At 40.3% G+C, this 18891-nt stretch overlaps 1 protein-coding gene across 1 annotated transcript in view; it reads left to right on the top strand.

Moving 5' to 3' along the window:
- The first annotated feature begins 295 nt into the window (after positions 1–295).
- The window catches only part of LOC108299440 (CLIP-associating protein 1-like), a 33840-nt gene continuing 15244 nt past the window's right edge, over positions 296–18891 (top strand). Inside the window, exon 1 of the mRNA XM_017521756.2 lies at positions 296–848. Coding sequence (XP_017377245.1) covers positions 654–848 — 195 coding nt within the window. The 5' untranslated portion in view covers positions 296–653. The remainder of the gene's footprint in view (positions 849–18891) is intronic.

Below are 18891 nucleotides of genomic sequence, written 5' to 3'. Positions count from 1 at the left end.
TTTTTTTTAGTATTACACAGTGACTGTGGTAGTGGCTGGAAGCAGAATTCATGATGTTTTTGATAAAGAAGAATATTAACGTGTATTCCGCTTTTTTAAAAAAAATGGCAGTGGGGGTGGGAAAGGAGGATGCCAAGTACCAGAAACTTTCCCAAGAGTTGAGTAGCAGCGAGTGGAGGAAAGCTTGGAAACGTTCTACATTTCACAGGGCGAGGGCAGGGTACCCCAACAGCGGCCCGTGCAGAACCGCCCGCCTCCCGGGGGGCTCGACCCAAGTCGCGCCCCAATTCCCCCTAGTGGTCCTGTCACTCCCAGCGGTCTCCGCAGCTACAGCCGCCACCTCAGTCGCGAAGCGATAGCCGGACGGGAAGGCCCTCGCCGGCGTCGTGCTGACGTCACGCGCGTGCTGACGTCGCCCGCGGCCGCGGCCTCTGAAGCGGGCTGGGGCTCGGGGGGCGCCGAGTTTGAGTAGTTTGGGGGCCGCTGAGCGCTTGGCGTTGCTCCCGCCGCCCGCTGCGCCCCGCAAGCCGCGCCTCTAGCGGGCTAAGTGAGTCCCGCCCGCTCCCGCGGGGACCCGCACTAGAGGTTGGGCGGCGCTCGGAGAAAGTTGGCGGCTCACAGACTGGCAGGCGGGCGGGCGGGCGGCCGCAGCCATGGAGCCCCGCAGCATGGAGTACTTCAGCGCCCAGGTGCAGCAGAAGGACGTCGGCGGCCGGCTGCAGGTCGGCCAGGAGCTCCTGCTCTACCTCGGCGCCCCCGGCGCCATCCCGGACCTGGAGGAGGACCTGGGCCGCCTGGGCAAGACCGTCGACGCGCTCACCGGCTGGGTGGGTTCGAGCAACTACCGGGTAAGCGACGACGGCGAGGCTGGGCTGGTCACGCCCTCCGTTGCGGCCCTTTAATCCCGGACGGGAGCGCCGTGCCGGGAGAGCTCCCGACCGAACCGCCGCGTAAGAGGGGAAACACACTTTGGGAGGCCCAGGCGGGCGGATCACGAGGTCAGGAGTTCGAGACCGGCCTGACCAGCATAATGAAACCCTGTCTCTACTAAAAATACAAGAATTAGCCGGGCGTGGTGGCGCTCGCCTGTAATCCCAGCTGAGGCAGGAGAATCGCTTGAACTCGGGAGGCGGAGGTTGCAGTGAGCCGAGATCGCGCCAAAAAAAAGAGGGGGAAACACGGGTACCCCGTCCCCACTGGGCAGCCTGCCTCTTCGTACGCGATCCGAGGACTGACTTCTGACCACATTTTTCTACACCTGTGAACAATGACTAATTCCGCGGTTCCGTGATACGTTGCGGAGTTACTTGGCAGTAGGACACAATGTCGATCACTTATTTAAAAAAAAAGAAATCAGTGAAATACTTCAACATTTGTGCTCACCTGTGTAAACACTACCCAGACCAACACATAGTACATTAGGATACGATTTTAGGTTGAAAGGAGATGTCAAGTTAATTCCCTCTTAATGGTTTTTACCTATTTTTAAAATAAATTTTATGTTTGGGATGTTGTTATCTTCGTCTCTAAAGCATCCTTAAGGATTAAACAGGTCCTGATTGTGTTTACTTTTACATCTAATGAAAAGATGCTGACCCCTGACGTTATTTGCTTTTTCTTTATTGAGAGCAGAAAGCAATTGAACTCGCTGTCATTTTGCTTCCCCTCGGGGTTTAGGACTGACTTGAATTTGAAACTGTGTCCTAGTAGATAAGCCAGTGCTGGGAAAAAATAAACAAAAAGATGAGGTACAAAAAGAAATGGGCCTTTCTGAAGAGTCGTTGGTAGGCAGGTTGTAAGGTAGCCACGTTGGGAGCCCAGATAAATATTTTGTCATTAACATTCCCTGTTAGTAGTTACTTTTCTTTCTTGTCTTCTGGTGGCAGTGTTGCTTTAAAATGCTGGCTGCAACTTCCAGTGAATGAAGTGATTCTTCTTAGTAACATATTCTCATAACTCAGTGAATAGGCTGTACTTCGAAACCTTTTATTCAAAAAGAGAAGGGCAAATTCTAGAATTATGATGCAGATTTAATGGTAAAAGCCAGATGAGTTTTGGAAAGGTTAGACTTTTTATAAGGATAATAAAGTTTGAGAACTAACCACATTGATGCTTCATTACATACCATCTCTTGATATATCATTATCATTTGGGAGATTATTTCTTTGGAAGAAACAAGCTAAATTTATTTACTCTGTGAGAAGGGCATATACATATTCACACTCAAAATAGTTGATTATTATTATTTTTTTTTTGAGTTGGAGTTTCACAATTGTTGCCCAGGCTGGAGTACAGTGGTGCACTCTCAGCTCACAGCAGCCTCCCGGGTTCAATCAATTCTCCTGCCTCAGCCTCCTCAGTATTTGGGATTACAGGCATGTGCCACCATGCCTGGCTAATTTTGTGTTTTTAGTAGAGACAGGGTTTCTCCATGTTGGTCAGGCCAGTCTTGAACTCCTGACCTTAGGTGATCCTCCCGCCGCCTCAGCCTCCCAAAGTGCTGGAATTACAGGCATGAGCCACTGCCCCTGGCCATAGATAGTTGATTTTATGCTGCAGCATAGACTATTGTAGAAAGACAGCGCTTTGATAATGTTTGCACCTCTTCCCAAGTGAAGATTGATGTGCCATCTTCTACACAAGCTGTTGTAAATTGGCTTTGGGCCATTTCACTCCTCAGATGTATCGTCAGTGATCACGCTGATATTCTGTGATACCACAGTGTGCTAATTTTTTGTTATACCTCTAAGCCCTACTTCCACTTGGTGCTGTGTTTTTAACTCTTCGTTAAGAGTTAGAATCCATCGGAGGTCTCATCCAGCTTCTCATCTGTTTTTACTACACCTTTTCTTTGTGCTCCTCACTAGGTAATGTAGCCCAAGACAGTTTTCAGCAATCGGAAGAGAACTGCCGCAGCCTCCCGCCACCTTATCTATACACTGCCTTGTAGCTGTGACTATATAATCTACCTTCTTCCTTATTATAATAGATGAATTGCCTGTTTTCCTCATTTATGCCATTCCCTCCACAAAAGTATTAGATTCCATGCCTTCTTGCTTACTCAAGGACATTGATCCATTCAGTTCTGTGCTGTCTTTCCTAAATTACTAGTTCTCCCCTTTCTGTTGAATTCTATAGTATAAAAACTTTTCTGACATTTTTAGGGAGAGGGCATTCTAATTAATCTGTTGCTTTATGTTTTATAAACTAAGTTACCCAACTGGGTAATCTTTTTTTTTTTTTTGGAGATACAATAAAACATATTTAACTCTATTTTAAAAAGTGTGTCATAGAAATTTTTGAGCATACAAATAGAATCGTACTTCAGTTTCATTTTATACTGAACAAAATGCAATTTTTCTTTGGATTTGGTAGTACTTCAGAATCTTAATGTCTCAGTCACAGTCATTGTATTAGTAAATTTGAATGCCTCCTGTATGCTATGTATTCAAGATGCTAAGGATCCATCCAGCTTTGAACAAGACAAGCCTCATTCATTTAGCTTCATTAGCATATTTATTGATGACCTATTATTATCAGGAACTCACTCTTCTAGGCATTGCAGATACAATGTGAAAAAAAGACAAATCTTTGCCTTTGTGGACTTAGATTCTAGGAATAAGCAGGCAAGATAAATAAAACGTATAGTGTGTTACATGGTGATAAGTGGTTTGGAGAAAAAGAGCAGTGAAAGGAATAGTGAATACTAGGCAAGATGCAGATGTTGGAATTTTAAATAGTTGGTCATCAAAGACCTAATTGAGGGGGTGATTTAACAGAAGATGGGAAAGTGAGATCCCTGCAATTGTGTTAGAAAGAGGTAGACAGGTATAGAAATTAGATCATTTTAGGTAGCATGTGCTTGTAAATTAACATGGTATGAAATGATTTTGCGACTGTATTTTGGGTGGTCAGGAAAGGTGACGTGAGTGCAGACACTGAAGAAACATGAGTGACGAGTGAAGAATGATTGAAGCAGAGGAAACAGCAAATTCAGAGACCCTAGTTTTTTTGAGGAACATAAAAAGCCATCCTGGCTAGAGTTTAAACAAGTGAGGTGTTGAGAAAGATGAAGTTGAAGAGGCAGGTATAAAGTCATAGTATTTTATTCTAAATATGGTGGAGGGAACTGGGCATGGTGGCTTGTGCCTATAGTCCCAGCTACTTGGGAGGCTGAGACAGAAGATCACCTGAAGCCAAGAATTTGAGACTTGCTTGGGCAACATAGCAAGTTCCTGTCTTAAAAAAAAAAAATACAGTGGAAAGTTGTATGTGTGTAGAGGGTGTCTACTCTGTGGGGAGTTGACTATAAAGGAACAACAGAAGCAGCAGAGAGAGAGAATGGTGGCTAGGCCTGATTTGATAGCGATGGCAATGTTGAGAAGTGGAAAATTTGGGCTATGATTTGGTGGCAGATCCAGTAAGAGCTCCCGTTGGACTGGGTTTGAGGGTTGAAAGAGAGGAATTATGGATAATTGCCTTGTTTGAGCAGTAGGTTTGATTGTGCTATTTATTGAAATAGGAAAGACTGAGAGAAGAACAAATGGGGTGAAGGATATAAAAAGTTTAGTTTTTACTGAGTTAGGTGTGAGAAGGTGTTTAACATACAAATGGAGACGATAGACAGTTGGGGTCCTGAGTCCAATGGAGAAGTCATAATTGAAGATGAAAAATATGGAAATAGGCCAGTGCAGTGGCTCACGCCTGTAATCCCAGCACTTTGGAAGGCCGAGGCGGGTGGATCACGAGGTCAGGAGTTCAAGACTAGCCTGGCCAACATAGTGAACCCCCATCTCTACTAAAAATATAAAAATTAGTTGAGCATGGTGGTGGGTGCCTATAATCCCAGCTACTCGGGAGTCTGAGGCAGGAGAATCGCTTGAACCTGGGAGACGGAAGTTGCAGTGAGCCAAGATTGTGCCATTGCACTCCAACCTGGGTGACAAAAGCAAGACTCCGTCTCAAAAAAAAAGAAGAAAATAGGCATATATATAATATATGTAGTCTGACAATTGATATTGACTAAGAATGGTCCTGCAATTTCAGGAGTCCTCAAATTTTAAAATGGTATTATGACAAAATTTCCCACATAAATACAATTAAGTATGATAACCACCATTTACCTAGTCCTTAGTGAGTTCCAGACACTCTCAAATGCTTTATTTTTTATTTATTTATTTTTTTGAGACGGAGTTTCACTCATGTTACCCAGGCTAGAGTGCAATGGCGCGATCTCGGCTCACCGCAACCTCCGCCTCCTGGGTTCAGGCAATTCTCCTGCCTCAGCCTCCTGAGTAGCTGGGATTACAGGCACGCACCACCATGCCCAGCTAATTTTTTGTATTTTTAGTAGAGATGGGGTTTCACCATGTTGACCAGGATGGTCTCGATCTCTTGACCTCGTGATCCACCCGCCTCGGCCTCCCAAAGTGCTGGGATTACAGGCTTGAGCCACCGCGCCCGGCCTCAAATGCTTTATTTGCATTGTCTCATTTAGCCTTTAAGATGCCTTAGGAAATCAGTGTACTATTATTTTCCTTTTTTTGTAGAAAAGGAGGCATAGGTATCTTACTTTAGGCCATAGACCTGGTAAATTAGTGGAAGAGTTGCTTGAGCCTGGGGAGATTGGAATATCCATACTCCTTTTCTCTACTTTTATAAACCTCTTCAATATCCTATTGTCAGTTCTACTTTGTATATTATGAGGATTAGTAACATTTACATTTCATCTGCAACCACAGGGTAAGTTGAAGCTAAAAAACTGAGGAAACACAGCCTGAGCAAGATAGTGAAACTTCACCTCTACAAAAAAAGTTAGTCCAGGATATTGAGATGGCAGTGAGCCGTGATTGGGCCATTGTACTCCAGCCTGGGCAACAGAGCCAGACCTTGTCTCAGAATTAAAAAAAAAAAAAAATGGAGAAAACAGTGAAAGCATTTATAACTATGTAGCCCTATGTAGTGCAGGGCTGTGTGCTAGGATTTCATGTATTTTCTCAGAATTCAAAATCATAGCTCCTTTGGCATTCTGAGGAGGATACTTCCCAATAGTGGTGTCACCTCAATTATATATCCTATAAACTATTCAAAAGACACGCCATTTTTAGTTTGCCAAAAGAGATGAGGTTTATCTACCCGTTAATATGTATCGATGTTGCCTATTCCTTTTACCTGCCATATAGGTGAACATCCAGGATGTTGTCAATTCTTTACTCTTAACGTTGTGCTTTTTGTCACCTTGTTACATATGCATGAAAATTTTTTCTAGGGCAAGTGAGTTTCAATCCTGTCAGTGCATTCTTTTAATTCCTCCTTCTCCCTTTTCAATTCTCAAATAAAATTTATAGATAATATCTGATACACATGAATTTAAAAATTTCCATAATCTCCTAACTGTACTGTAAAGGGAAATCACATATAATTTATGAGATAAAATATATTTCAACATGTAAATAAGTCAACCTGACCACCCATGAAAACATAATGATAGTTACATAGTTGTAAATGCAGCCACTACCAATTCAGACCACTATAGGTGTGTAGTTGCTGGTGATTCACACTTTTTTTTTTTTGAGACAGAATTTTGCTCTTGTCACCCAGGCTGGAGTGCAATGTCATAATCTCAGGACACTGCAACCTCCACCTCCTGGGTTCAAGTGGTTCTCCTGCCTCAGCCTCCTGAATAGCTGGGATTACAGGCGCATGCCACCACGCCCAGCTAATTTTGTATTTTTAGTAGAGACGGGGTTTTGCCATGTTGGCTAGGCTGGTCCCAAACTCCTAACCTCAGATGATCCACCCACTTCAGCCTCCCAAAGTGCTGGGATTACAGGCATAAGCCATCGTGCCTGGCCTTGATTCACACTTTCATCAGTGACATTACTGTTGGTGATTTTGATATGCTGGAACTCTAAAATCTGAACCTCATTTCTTTGAACTTAAAGAATTTTACCACCCCATGTGACATCTATTTCATTAAGCCGACCCATTAATCATACCTTTACATTGATTCTTTTTTAAAAAAATTTTGTTATTATTTCAGTAGTTTTGGGGGTACGGGTGGCTTTTGGTTACGTGGATAAGTCCTTTGTTGGTGATTTCTGAGATTTTAGTGCCCCCGTTATCCAAGCACTATACACTGGCGGCATATAGTCTTTTATCCCTCAACTCTGTCCCAACCTTCCCCCTGAGACCCCAAAGTTTATTATGGTATTCTTATGCCTTTGTTCCCTTATAGCTTTGCTCCCAACTTTTAAGTGAGAACGTATATTTGATTTTCTGAGTTACTTAGAATAATGGCCTCCAACTCATCCAAGTTGCTGCAAAAGACATTATTTTGTTCCCTTTTATGGATGAGTAGTATTTCGTGGTGTATGTATACCACATTTTCTTCATTCACTCATTGGTTGATGGGCACTTAGGTTTGTTCCACGTCTTTGCAATTGTGAATTGTGTTACTATAAACATGGCATGTCCCTGTGTCTTTTTAATACAATGACTTCTTTTCCTTTGAGTAGATACCCAGAGGAAATCTACCCAAAGGAAAAGATCTGGATTGCTGGATCTAATGGTGGTTTTACTTTTAGTTCCTTAGGGGATCTGCATACTGTTTTCCATAGTGGACACCAGCAGTGTAAAAGCGTTCCTTTTCCATCACATCCACACGAACATCGATTGTTTTTTGACTTTTTAATTATGGCCATTCTTGCAGGGGTAAGGTGGTATCTCATTGTGGTTTTAATTTGCATTTCCCTGAGGATTAGTGATGTTGAACATTTTTTTCATGTTTGTTGTCCAGTTGTATATCTTCTTTTGGAAATTGTCTGTTCATGCCCTTTGTCCACTTTTTGATGGGATTTTTTTTTCCTTGCTGATTTGTTTGAGCTCTTTGTAGATTCTGGATATTAGTCCTTATATTCATTCTTAATTCTATTCTCTCTCTTCATTCTTGATTTATGGTCCTCTTTTGATTAAATGCTATACTGTCCTGAGCATGGTGGCTCACACCTGTAGTCCCAGCACTCTGGGAGGCTGACGCAGATGGATCACCTGAGTTCAGGAGTTTGATACTAGTCTGGCCAACATGGTGAAACCCCATTTCTCCTAAAAATAATTTTTAAAAAATTTAGCTGGGTGTGGTGGTAATCCTAGGTAATCCTCACACCTGTAATCCTAGCTACTTGGGAAGCTTAGGTGGGAGGATCCCTTGAACTGGGGAGGCAGAGGTTGCAGTGAGCTGAGATTGTGATGCCGCACTCCAGCCTGGGTGACAGAACAAGACTTCATCTCAAAAACAAAACAAAACAAAACAAATGCAATACTGGCTAATCCCACTCTACCTACTCTATACCTGCACTAGTGCAACTGAAGGTGGCTTGGGGGAAAACACGAAACCCCTTTAACTGGCTTCATTTTAAATTCCTGACCATCATGTGGGCCCTTAATATGCTGCCTGAGAGTCGTACTATATTTTCTTTCTTTTTTTTTTTTTTTTTTGAGACAGAGTCTCCCTCTGTATCCAGGCGCCAGGCTGGAGTGCAGTGGCGCAGTCTCGGCTCACTGCAATCTCTGCCTTCCGGGTTCAAGCAATTCTCCTGCCTCAGCCTCCCGAGTAGCTGGGACTACAGGTGCACACCACCATGCCCAGCTAATTTTTGTATTTTTAGTAGAGACAAAGTTTCACCATGTTGGCCAGGATGGTCTTGATCTCTTGACCTCTTGATCTCTTGACCTCGTGATCCACCTGCCTTGACCTCCCAAAGTGCTGGGATTACAGGCGTGAGCCACCGTGCCCAGCCACTATGTTTTCCTAGTTCATTCACTCTTTCAGTTAAACAACTATTCTACATCTTTCTACATCTTTTCCTTTCCCCTTGGTCCTACTATTACCTCTTCTACAATCATTATTGTCAGCTGAGGCATTGCTTCCTACTTCACTAAGAAAATTGAAGGAATCAGAATTCTTTTTTTTTTTTTTTTGAGACAAGAGTCTCGCTCTGTCACCAGGTTAGAGTGCAGTGGTGCAATCTCAGCTCACTGCAACCTCTGCCTCCCGGGTTCAAGTGATTCTCCTGCCTCAGCCTCCTGAGTAGCTGGGACTACAGGTGCGTGCCACCATGCCCAGCTAATTTTTATGTTTTTATTAGAGACGGGGCTTCACCATGTTGGCCAGGATGGTCTCGATCTCTTGATGTCGTGATCTGCCCCCCTTGGCCTCCCAAAGTGCTGGGATTACAGGTGTGAGCCACCGTGCCTGGCCAACTCCTAAGTAATTTAAAGTGTTCGAGGGTATCATAAATGCTATTGTTCTTTTGTATTTTTATTATTTATTTATTTTGGAGACAAGGATCTTACTCTGTTGCCCAGGCTGGAGTGCAGTGGCATAGTCATAGCTCACTGCATCCTCCAATTCCTGGGCTCAAGTGACCCTCTACCCTCAGTCTTCTGAGTACCTGAGACTAATGGTATGAGCCACTGTGCCTTTAAAAATTATATTTTTTGGCATATAGTAATAAAACTACACTTGGCTTATTGATTTTTATGGGTAACCTGCTTATTATTATAAGAATGAAAAACATTTATTCTGCAATTGATAGACTTTTTTTTTTTTTTTTAAGACGGGGTTTCACCATGTTGGTCAGGCTGGTCTTGAACTCCCGACCTCAGGTGATCCGCCCACTTTGGCCTCCAAAGTGCTTGGATTACAGGCGTGAGCCACTGCGCCCGTCTCGGACTTTTTTTTTTGAGGTGGAGTCTTGCTGTGTCTCTCAGGTTGGAGGCCAGTGGTGCGATCTTGGCTCACTGCATCCTCCCCCTCCCAGGTTCAAGCGATTTTCCTGCCTTAGTGTCCCGAGTAGCTGGGATTACAGGCACCTGCCACCATGCCCAGCTAATTTTTGTATTTTTTAGTACAGATGGGGTTTGCCATGTTGGCCAGGCTGACTTTGAACTCCTGACCTTGGGTGATCCACTTGCCTTGGCCTCAAAGTACTGGGGTTACAGGCATGAGCCACCACATGCAGCCAATTTGTGGATTTTTAAAAGGTTTTCTAAAAATATTTCACAGACTAACAACAGTTTTGCTTGGTTTTGGTGTATTGGCTAAAACCCTTAGGATAAGGATGAATAAAAGAAAATGTACATCCTTGTGTACTGGGTACCAAGGATTTTTTCTGACATCTTACCATTAGGAATCATGCTTTCTGTAATTACAAAAACTTTATTATGGAGAATTTTGAACATGTGTAAAGGTAGACAGTAAAGTAAATTCAGCTATAATGCTTATCAGCCCATGGCCAATCCTGCCCCATCAATGTGTCACAAATCACAGACGTCATTGTTTCATCCCTAGGGCTTCCTAGTTACTGTCTCAAAGATGTATGTTCTTTTTTAAAACTTACTAATATAACCTCAACATCATAACAGTTATAAAACAATAATTCCTTCATGTCACATGTCCAGGGTTCACATTTCTAAATCTTTTAGTAAGTTATTTTAAGAAAAATTAGGAACCAAATAAGAGCCATATATTGCGATTCATTAATACATTATCTTCCTATTGCTGCTAACAAATTATGACACACTAGCTTAAACACTTACACGTTTATTCTTTTATAGTTTTAGAGGTCAGAAATCTAAAATGGGTTTCATTGGGATAAAATCAAGGTGTCAGCAGGATTATACTCATTCTAGAGACTTTAGGGGAGAATTTTCCAGCTTCTAGGGGATGCCTGCATTGCTTGGTTCTTGGCGTCTTTCTCCATCTTCAAAGCCAGCAGTATAACATCTTCAGATCTCTTTGTCTGACCTCTTCTGTCATCAAATCTCCTCTGACTGTGGCTCTTCGCCTTCTTTTTATAAGTACTCTTGTCTCTTTAAGGATTCCCCCTTATAAGGACCCTTCAAATAAATTTACACATATATAGTCAACTAATTTTTCACAAAGACACCAAGAATGCACAATGGGGGAAGGATAGTGTCTTCAATAAATGGTATTGGAAAAACTGGATGTCCACATGCAAAAGAATGAAACTGGACCCTTATTTTATACCATATACGTTAATTACCTCAAAATGGATTAAAGACTTAAATGCAAGACCTAAAACTGTAAAACTCCTAAAAGAAAACATAGGGGGAAAGCTCCTTGACTTTGGTTTTGGCAGTGATTTTTGGGGTTTGACATGAAAACACAGGCAACAAAAGCAAAAATAAAACAGTGGGACTACATCAAACTAAAAAGTTTTCTGGACTGCAAAGGAAGCAATCAGCAAAACAAAATGGCAGTCTACTGAATGGGAGAAAATAGTTGCAAATCATGTCTGATAAGGGTTTAATATCCAAAATGTATGAGAAGCTCATCTAAATATGAGAAGATAACTAACATCAGTATTTGTCAGGGTAATGTAAATCAGAACCACAGTGAAATATCACCTCATACCATTTAGGATGTCTGTTATAAAAAAATAAAAAGTTAAAAAGTATTGGAGAGGATGTGGAGAAGAAAATTGTATACTATTGATGGGAATGTAAATTGGTACACCATCATGGAAAATGGTAAGATTTCTCAGAAAATTAAAAATAGAACTACTGGCTGGGTGCGGTGGCTCATACCTGTAATCCCAGCACTTTGGGAGGCCGAGGTGGGTGGATCACGAGGTCAAGAGATCAAGACCTTCCTGGCCAACATGCTGAATGAAACCCTGTCTCTACTAAAAAAAAAATACTAAAATTAGTTGGGCTTGGTGGTGCAGGCCTGTAGTCCCAGCTACTTGAGAGGCTGAGGCAGGAGAATCGCTTGCACCCAGGAGGTAGAGGTTGCAATGAGCCGAGATTGTGCCACTGCACTCCAGCCTGGGCAACAAGAGTGAAACTCTGCCTCAAAAAAAATGAAAGAAAAAAAAAAAATAGAACTACCATGTGCTCTACTTCTGAGTATATATCCAAAGAAAATAAATCACTATCCCAAAGAGATATTTGCATTCCCTTGTTCATTGCAGCATTATTCACAATAGCCAGGATATGAAAATTGCTGTGTCCATCAACAGATGAATGGATAAAGAAAATGTGGGGTGTATGTATATATATGCGTTTATGTACACACACACAACAAATGACACACAAAGGAATATTGTTCAGCCTTAAAAATGAAGGAAATCCTGCTATTCGTGACAACATGGAACCTAGAAGACATTATCCTAAGTGAAATAAGCCAAAATACTTCTAAAATATAGAAAGACAAGTACTGCATGATCTTATTTTTATGTCAAATCTTTTTTTAAAAAGTCAAATTTATAGAATTTATAGATAGTAACAGAATAGAATGGTGATTACCAGGTCGTGGGGAATGCGGAAAAAGGAGAGATACTGGTCAAAGGGTACATGCTTTCTGTTATGAGATGAATAAGTTCTGGAAACCTAATGTACAGTATGGTGACTATAGTTAATAATAATGTATATTGTACTTGAAATTTATTAAGAGCATAGATGTCAAGTTCTTACCACAAAACAGATGGGGAGGGAAACCCTTGTGATATCTTAGGTCTAGAATAATCCAGGGTAATTTTTTTTCCCTCTCAAGATCCTTAATTGTAACTGCAGAGTCCCTTTTGCCAAGTATGATACCATGTACAGAGGTTCTGGGAGTTAGGATGTGAATGCCTCTGGCAGGTTATTATTCTGCCTTTAAGAGTTAACATATTTATTAATTCTTTTTTAATGTTTCCCCCTCAGTCTCTATTTTAAAAAAATTCTTGAGTTTTATTTGTGTAGAGTTTCCCATAGTCTGGGTCTTGCTGATTTCATTCACGTAATGATGTTTGACTGTTCCCTCTATTTTTCCTGTAAATTGGTAATTCAGTTGGATGTAAAACTTACTGAGTCCTTTTTATGGGGGTGGGGGCGCAAGGCTATTTAACAGGTAATACTCTCCTTCCATCTCCTTCCTAAAGGCACGTGAGGTATGAAAGGCACATAAGGTCTAGGTCTCTCTCTCTCTCTCTCTCTCTCTCTCTCTCTCTCTGTGTGTGTGTGTGTGTGTGTGTGTGTGTGTGTGTGATGTTAGAAGCCTTAAATGTTTAGTATTTAGATCTATTAATTCATGAGAGTTTGCAAAATGGTGATACAGTACTTGAATTGTTATTTTTTCATTTATTGGCTGGAATAGTTTTATAAAGAGAAACGTTCCCTATTGACAGTTATTTGGTTACCCAGTGATTTATATAGTGGTTTATATAGAATGGTAAGTATAGTTCTACGATTCTTTCCATTTACCTACTAACTGTGAAAATAACGAGGTTTTTTTTAGTATCCTTCAAATGTATTTTTGTTTTCGTTTTCATGTTATTATGAACTCATATATTTTAACATATCTAATATGTTTCAAGACAATGCAGTTATTATTCTTTTTCATATTCAAACTGTCCTATCTTTACATGACCCTAGTAATCTTTGACTGCTTCTTTGCTGTCTGTCATCACAAGATGTTGTATTTCCTGCTCCAGCCCTGGAATGAGCCACCTCTCCAAGAAGCTCTTGATCTTTCTTCATGGGAAGCAGTGCCTAGATACTGCAGTGTGGTGCTAGTGGTATTCCTTGTTCCTTGTTTGGTCATTGTTTCTAGATTTCTTTCAATGGACAGAGTTAGATTTGATTTTATTTGCTTCATTTTTATTTTTTGAGACAGGGTCTCTCTCTTTGTTGCCTAGTCTGGAGTCCAGTGGCACAAACACAGCTCACTGCAGCCTTAACCTCCTGGGCTCAAGCAGTCCCACCTCAGCCTCCCAATTAGACTATAGACACACACCACCATGCCTGACTAATTAAACAAAATTTTTTTTTTGTAGAGATTGGGTCTCCCTATGTTGCCCAGGCTGGTCTTGAACTCCTGGGCTCAAGCAGTCCTCCCATCTTGGCGTCCCAAAGTGCTGGGATTACAGGCATAAGCCATTACACCTAACCTAGATGTTATTTTAATTTGAAAGAAAAATAAATCATGAGTTCATACTGATATTCCTATTTTTTTTTTTTTACTTTTTTTCTTTTTATACTGATATTTCTAATTCAGATTTAAGACTGCAGTTTTTACTTCTATCTTGTAACTGTATCTTTTTCTGTCAACAACAATAAGATTTATAAAGACAGTTAACTCTCTTTTTTGGAGTTTTGTTTTAGTCTGTACGATGTATCCTATTGACAAGATAGAGCCAAATTACTGTGTTTTAAAGTCACTTGAAAATAGTCTTCTGTGTGGTTATGCTACTAATTGGATATATATTTGGATTCATTTATTTTCTTTCTAGTCTAGTTTCCTTCTCTGTTCCTTGTATCTTGTTCCCACCATTAAAATTTTATTTTCCATCATTATTTCTGTGTGGTTTTTTGTTTTTTGGGACGGGATCTTACTCTATTGCTCAGGCTAGAGTGTGGTGGCATCATTATGACTCACTGCAGACTTGACATCCCAGGCTCAGGTGATCCTTCCATCTCAGCCTCCCCAGCAACTGGGACCACAGGCGCATGCCACCATGCCTGATTTTTTAGTTCTTATAGAGATGGGGTCTTGCATGTTGTGCAGGCTGGTCTCAAACTCCTGGGCTCAAGCGATGCTCCCACCTTGACCTCTCAAAGTCCTGGGATTACAGGCATGAGCCATTGCACCCAACCATCATTGTTTTTTAATAAGCATTTATGTCTGTTTATATCTATTTAATTCCCCTTTTCTTTGATATACATACTTTTCCCAACTTTGATTTTTTCACTTAACAGTATATTGTGGAGATCATTGAATAGAAGAATTAGTGTAGTCTTCATTTTTATTTTTAAAGTGTCATAGTATCCTGTAGTATGGATACACCATGGTTTATTGAATCTGTCCCATACTGATGAATGTTTCGATAGTTTTCAGTCTCTTGTAGTGAATAATTTTTGCACATCTTTTCACAATTTTACTTGAATATCTTGGGGGATAGATTCCTAAGTATATTCTTAAGAGTACACATTTTTCCTGCTTATCTGAGATACTGCTTGGCTCATATATGTGTAATTGAATCTATTTTGGATTTTCAGGGTTTTTTTTAAACAGTTCTGTTGATACCTCATTCTATATAATTCACTCATTTGAAGTGTACAGTGCTTTTTGTAGTAGCTATAGGTTTGTGCAACCATCACCACAGTAAATTTTAAAAACATTTTCATCACCTCCAAAAGAACTCCGTACCCTTTATCCCACCCTCCATACCCACCCCAACCTCGTCCTAAGCTACCAGTGTTCTACTTCTTATCTTTATAGATTTGCCTATTGTAGACATTTCTTAGAATTGAACCATATAACATGTAGCCTCTTGTGACCACCTTCTTTGACTTATAGTTTTTTCAAGGTTAATCTATGTTATAGCATGTGTGTATGGCTGAGTAAAATTCTATTGAATGCATATACCACATTTTGTTTATCTGTGCATCAGTTGATGGACATTTGGCCTGTTTCCGCCTTTGACTATTATGAGTAATGCTGCACAGCTATATCTGTTTGAGTTCACGTTCTTTGGGTATATACTTAAGAGTGGAATTCCTGGGCCATGTGGTAAATTTATGTTTAACTTTAGGAGGAACTGCCAAACTGTTTTCTACAATGTCTGTACCATTTTACATTCCCACCAGCAGCATACAAGGGTTCCAATCTGTCTATGTCCTTATCAACATTTGACATTTTCTATTTTCCTAGTAGGTGTGAAGTAGTGTCTTATTGTGGTTTTAATTTGCATTTCTCTAATGAATAATAATGTTGAGCATCTTTTCACGTGCTTATACACCATTCATATATCTTATTTTGAGAAATGCCTATTCAAGTTCTTTGCCCATTTTTGATTTTTAATAAGTTTTATTTTTTTACAGCAGTTATAGGTTCACAGTTAAATTGAATGAAACAGATTTCTCATGTATCCCCCTGCTTCTGCATCATGCACAGCCTCCTCTACTGTCAGCATCCCCTAACAGAGTTTTACACTTGTTACAATTGATGAGCCTACATTCACATGTCGTTATCTTTCAAGGTTCACAGTTTCATTAGGGTTCACTCTTAAGTGTTGTACATGCTGTAGGTTTTGATAAATGTATAATGGAATGTACCTACCATTATAGTATTATACAGAATAATTTTACTGCCCTAAAAATACTCTGTGCTCTGCCTAAAACTTTCTTTTTACCCCAATCCCTGGCAATCACTGATGTGTTTACCATCTCCATAGTTTTGCCTTTTCCAAATGTCATATAGTTGGACTCCAACTGTATGAAACCTTTTCAGGCTGACTTCATTCACTTGGTAACGTGCACTTTAAGTTCTTTCATGTCTTATTCATGCCTTGGTAGCTCATTTCCTTTTAGTGCTGAATACTATTCCATTGTTTGAATGTACCACGTATTTATTCATTCACCTACTGAAAGACATCTTGGTTGCTTCTAAGTTTTGACAGCTGAATAAAGTTGCTTTAAATATGAGTGTGGGCTGGGCATGGTGGCACATGCCTGTAATCCCAGCTCTTTGGTAGGCTAAGGCGAGTGAACCACTTGAGTCCAGGATTTCAGGACCAGCTTGGGCAACATGGTGAAATCCTGTTTCTACAAAAAACAACAAAAAATATGAGTGTGCAGGTGTTTTGTTGACATCAATTTTCCACTCCTTTGGCTAAATACCAAGGAGCATGAATGATCACTGGATCATATGAGGAGAGTATATTTAGTTTTATAAGAAACTGCCAAAATAACTATACCATTTTGCATTCCCACCAGCAGTGAATGAGAGTTCCTCTCTCTCCCTGCCTTTGCCAGTGCTTAGTGTTGTCGGTGAATAACAAATCGCTTACTTGCTATTTATATATCTTACATCTTTTTTGGTGAGGCACTGTTTGGATCTTTGCCCAGTTTTTGAGATTTTCTCTTTTTTAATTTTGAGATGGGGTCTCGCTCTGTCCCCAGACTGGAGAGCAATGGTGCGATCTTGGCTTACTGCAACCTCCGCCTCCCAGGTTCAAGCAATTTTCCTGCCTCAGCCTCCCAAGTAGCTGGGACTACAGGTGCGTGCCACCATGCCTGGCTAGTTTTTTGTATTTTAGTAGAGACGAGGTTTCACCATGTTGGCCAGGATGGTCTTGATCTCCTGACCTCGTGATCTGTCCGCCTCAGTCTTCCAAAGTGCTGGGAGTACAGGCGGGAGCCACTGCGCCCGGCCTGATTTTTTTGAGTTCTTTATTTTCTTGTTGTTGAGTTTTAAGAGTTCTTTGTATATTTTGCATGACAGTCTTTTGTCAGATGTGTATTTCGCAAATATTTTCTCCCATTCTATGGCTTGTTTTCCCATTCTCTAGACATCTTTCATAGAACAGAAGTTTTTAATTTTAATGAAATCCAGCTTAACAGTTATTTCTTTCATGGACCATGCCTTTGGTGTCATATCCAAAAAGACATTTCCACACCCAAGGTCAATTAGACTTTTTCTTATGTTATTTTCTAGGAGTTATATATTTTACATTTAGTTTTATGATCCTTTGAGTTAATTTTTGGGGAAGGGTATAAGGTCTGTGTCTAGATTAATTTTTTGCATGTGGATCTCAGTTGTTGCAGTACCATTTGTTGAAAAGACTATCTTTTCTTCATATATTGTCTTTGCTTTTTGGCAGAGATCATTTGACTGTATTCATGTGAGTCTATTTCTGGACTTTCTATTCTTTTCTCTTTGCTCTCTCTTTTTTTCTTTGGAAACGGAGTGTTGCTCTGTCACCCAGGTTGTAGTGCAGTGGTGCAATCTCGGCTCACTGCAACCTCCACCTCCTGGGTTCAAGTGATTCTCCTGCCCCAGTCTCCTGAGCAGCTGGGACTACAGGTGCGCCACCACGCCTGGCTAATTTTTTGTATTTTTAGTAGAGATGGGGTTTCACTATATTGGCCAGGCTAGTTTCAAATGTTTGCTCATTTTAAAAAATGGGTTATTTTTCCTTTTACTATTAAGTTGTAAAAGGAATAATAATCTGGATGCAAGTCCCTTATGAGATATATATTTTACAAATATTTGCTCCTATTCTGTTGGTTGTCTTTTCACTTTTTTCATGTTGTTTCCTTGAAGACTAGGTGTTATTAGTTTTGATAAACTCTGATTCTTTTTTTTGTTTGTTGTTTATGCTTTTTATGTCTTGTCTAAGAAACCATGGCCAAGGTCACAGTGATTTACCCAATGTTTTCTTCTAATAACTATAGAGTTTTAGCTCTTACATTTAGGTTTATGATTCATTTTGAGTTAATTTCTATGTGTGGTGTGATGTAATGGTCCACATTCATCCAGTTGTCCTAGTACCACATGTTGAATCTTTACCCATTGAATGGTCTTGACACTCTTGTTGAAAATCAGTTGCCCATAAAATGTATGGGCTTATTTCTGGACTCTCGGTTCTATTTCATTAATTTATATTTCTCTCCTTGTGCCATTGTCACACTATGTTGCTTACAGAAGCTTTGTAGGCTATATTGAAGTTGGGAAATTTGAATCTTCCAACTTTTTCTTTTTTGAACTTGGGTTTGACAATTCTGGGCCCCTTGAATTTTCATATCAATTTTAGAATTGGCTTGTTAAATTCTGTTTCATTTCATGTTGTCTCTAAGAATTATTTGTGTACTCCAGGTTGTAAAGATTTTCTTTTGAGTTTTCTTCTAGTGGTTTTATAGTTTGGTTTTATGTTTATGTCGTATACATTTTTTAGTTAATTTTTGTAAATGATGTGATGTATAGGATGAGTTTTTTTTTTTTTTTTCAATATGGATATCCAATTGTAACATATATTTATTTCCTTCATTGAATTGCCTTTGCACAGTTGTTGGATATCGATTTACTATATATGTGTGTGTCTA

This window comes from Cebus imitator, unplaced genomic scaffold (assembly GCF_001604975.1).
Source record: "Cebus imitator isolate Cc_AM_T3 unplaced genomic scaffold, Cebus_imitator-1.0 Scaffold21, whole genome shotgun sequence".
Taxonomy (NCBI): domain Eukaryota; kingdom Metazoa; phylum Chordata; class Mammalia; order Primates; family Cebidae; genus Cebus; species Cebus imitator.
The sequence above is the reverse complement of the archived record's forward strand: the minus strand, read 5'-3'. Positions and strand labels throughout refer to the sequence as shown.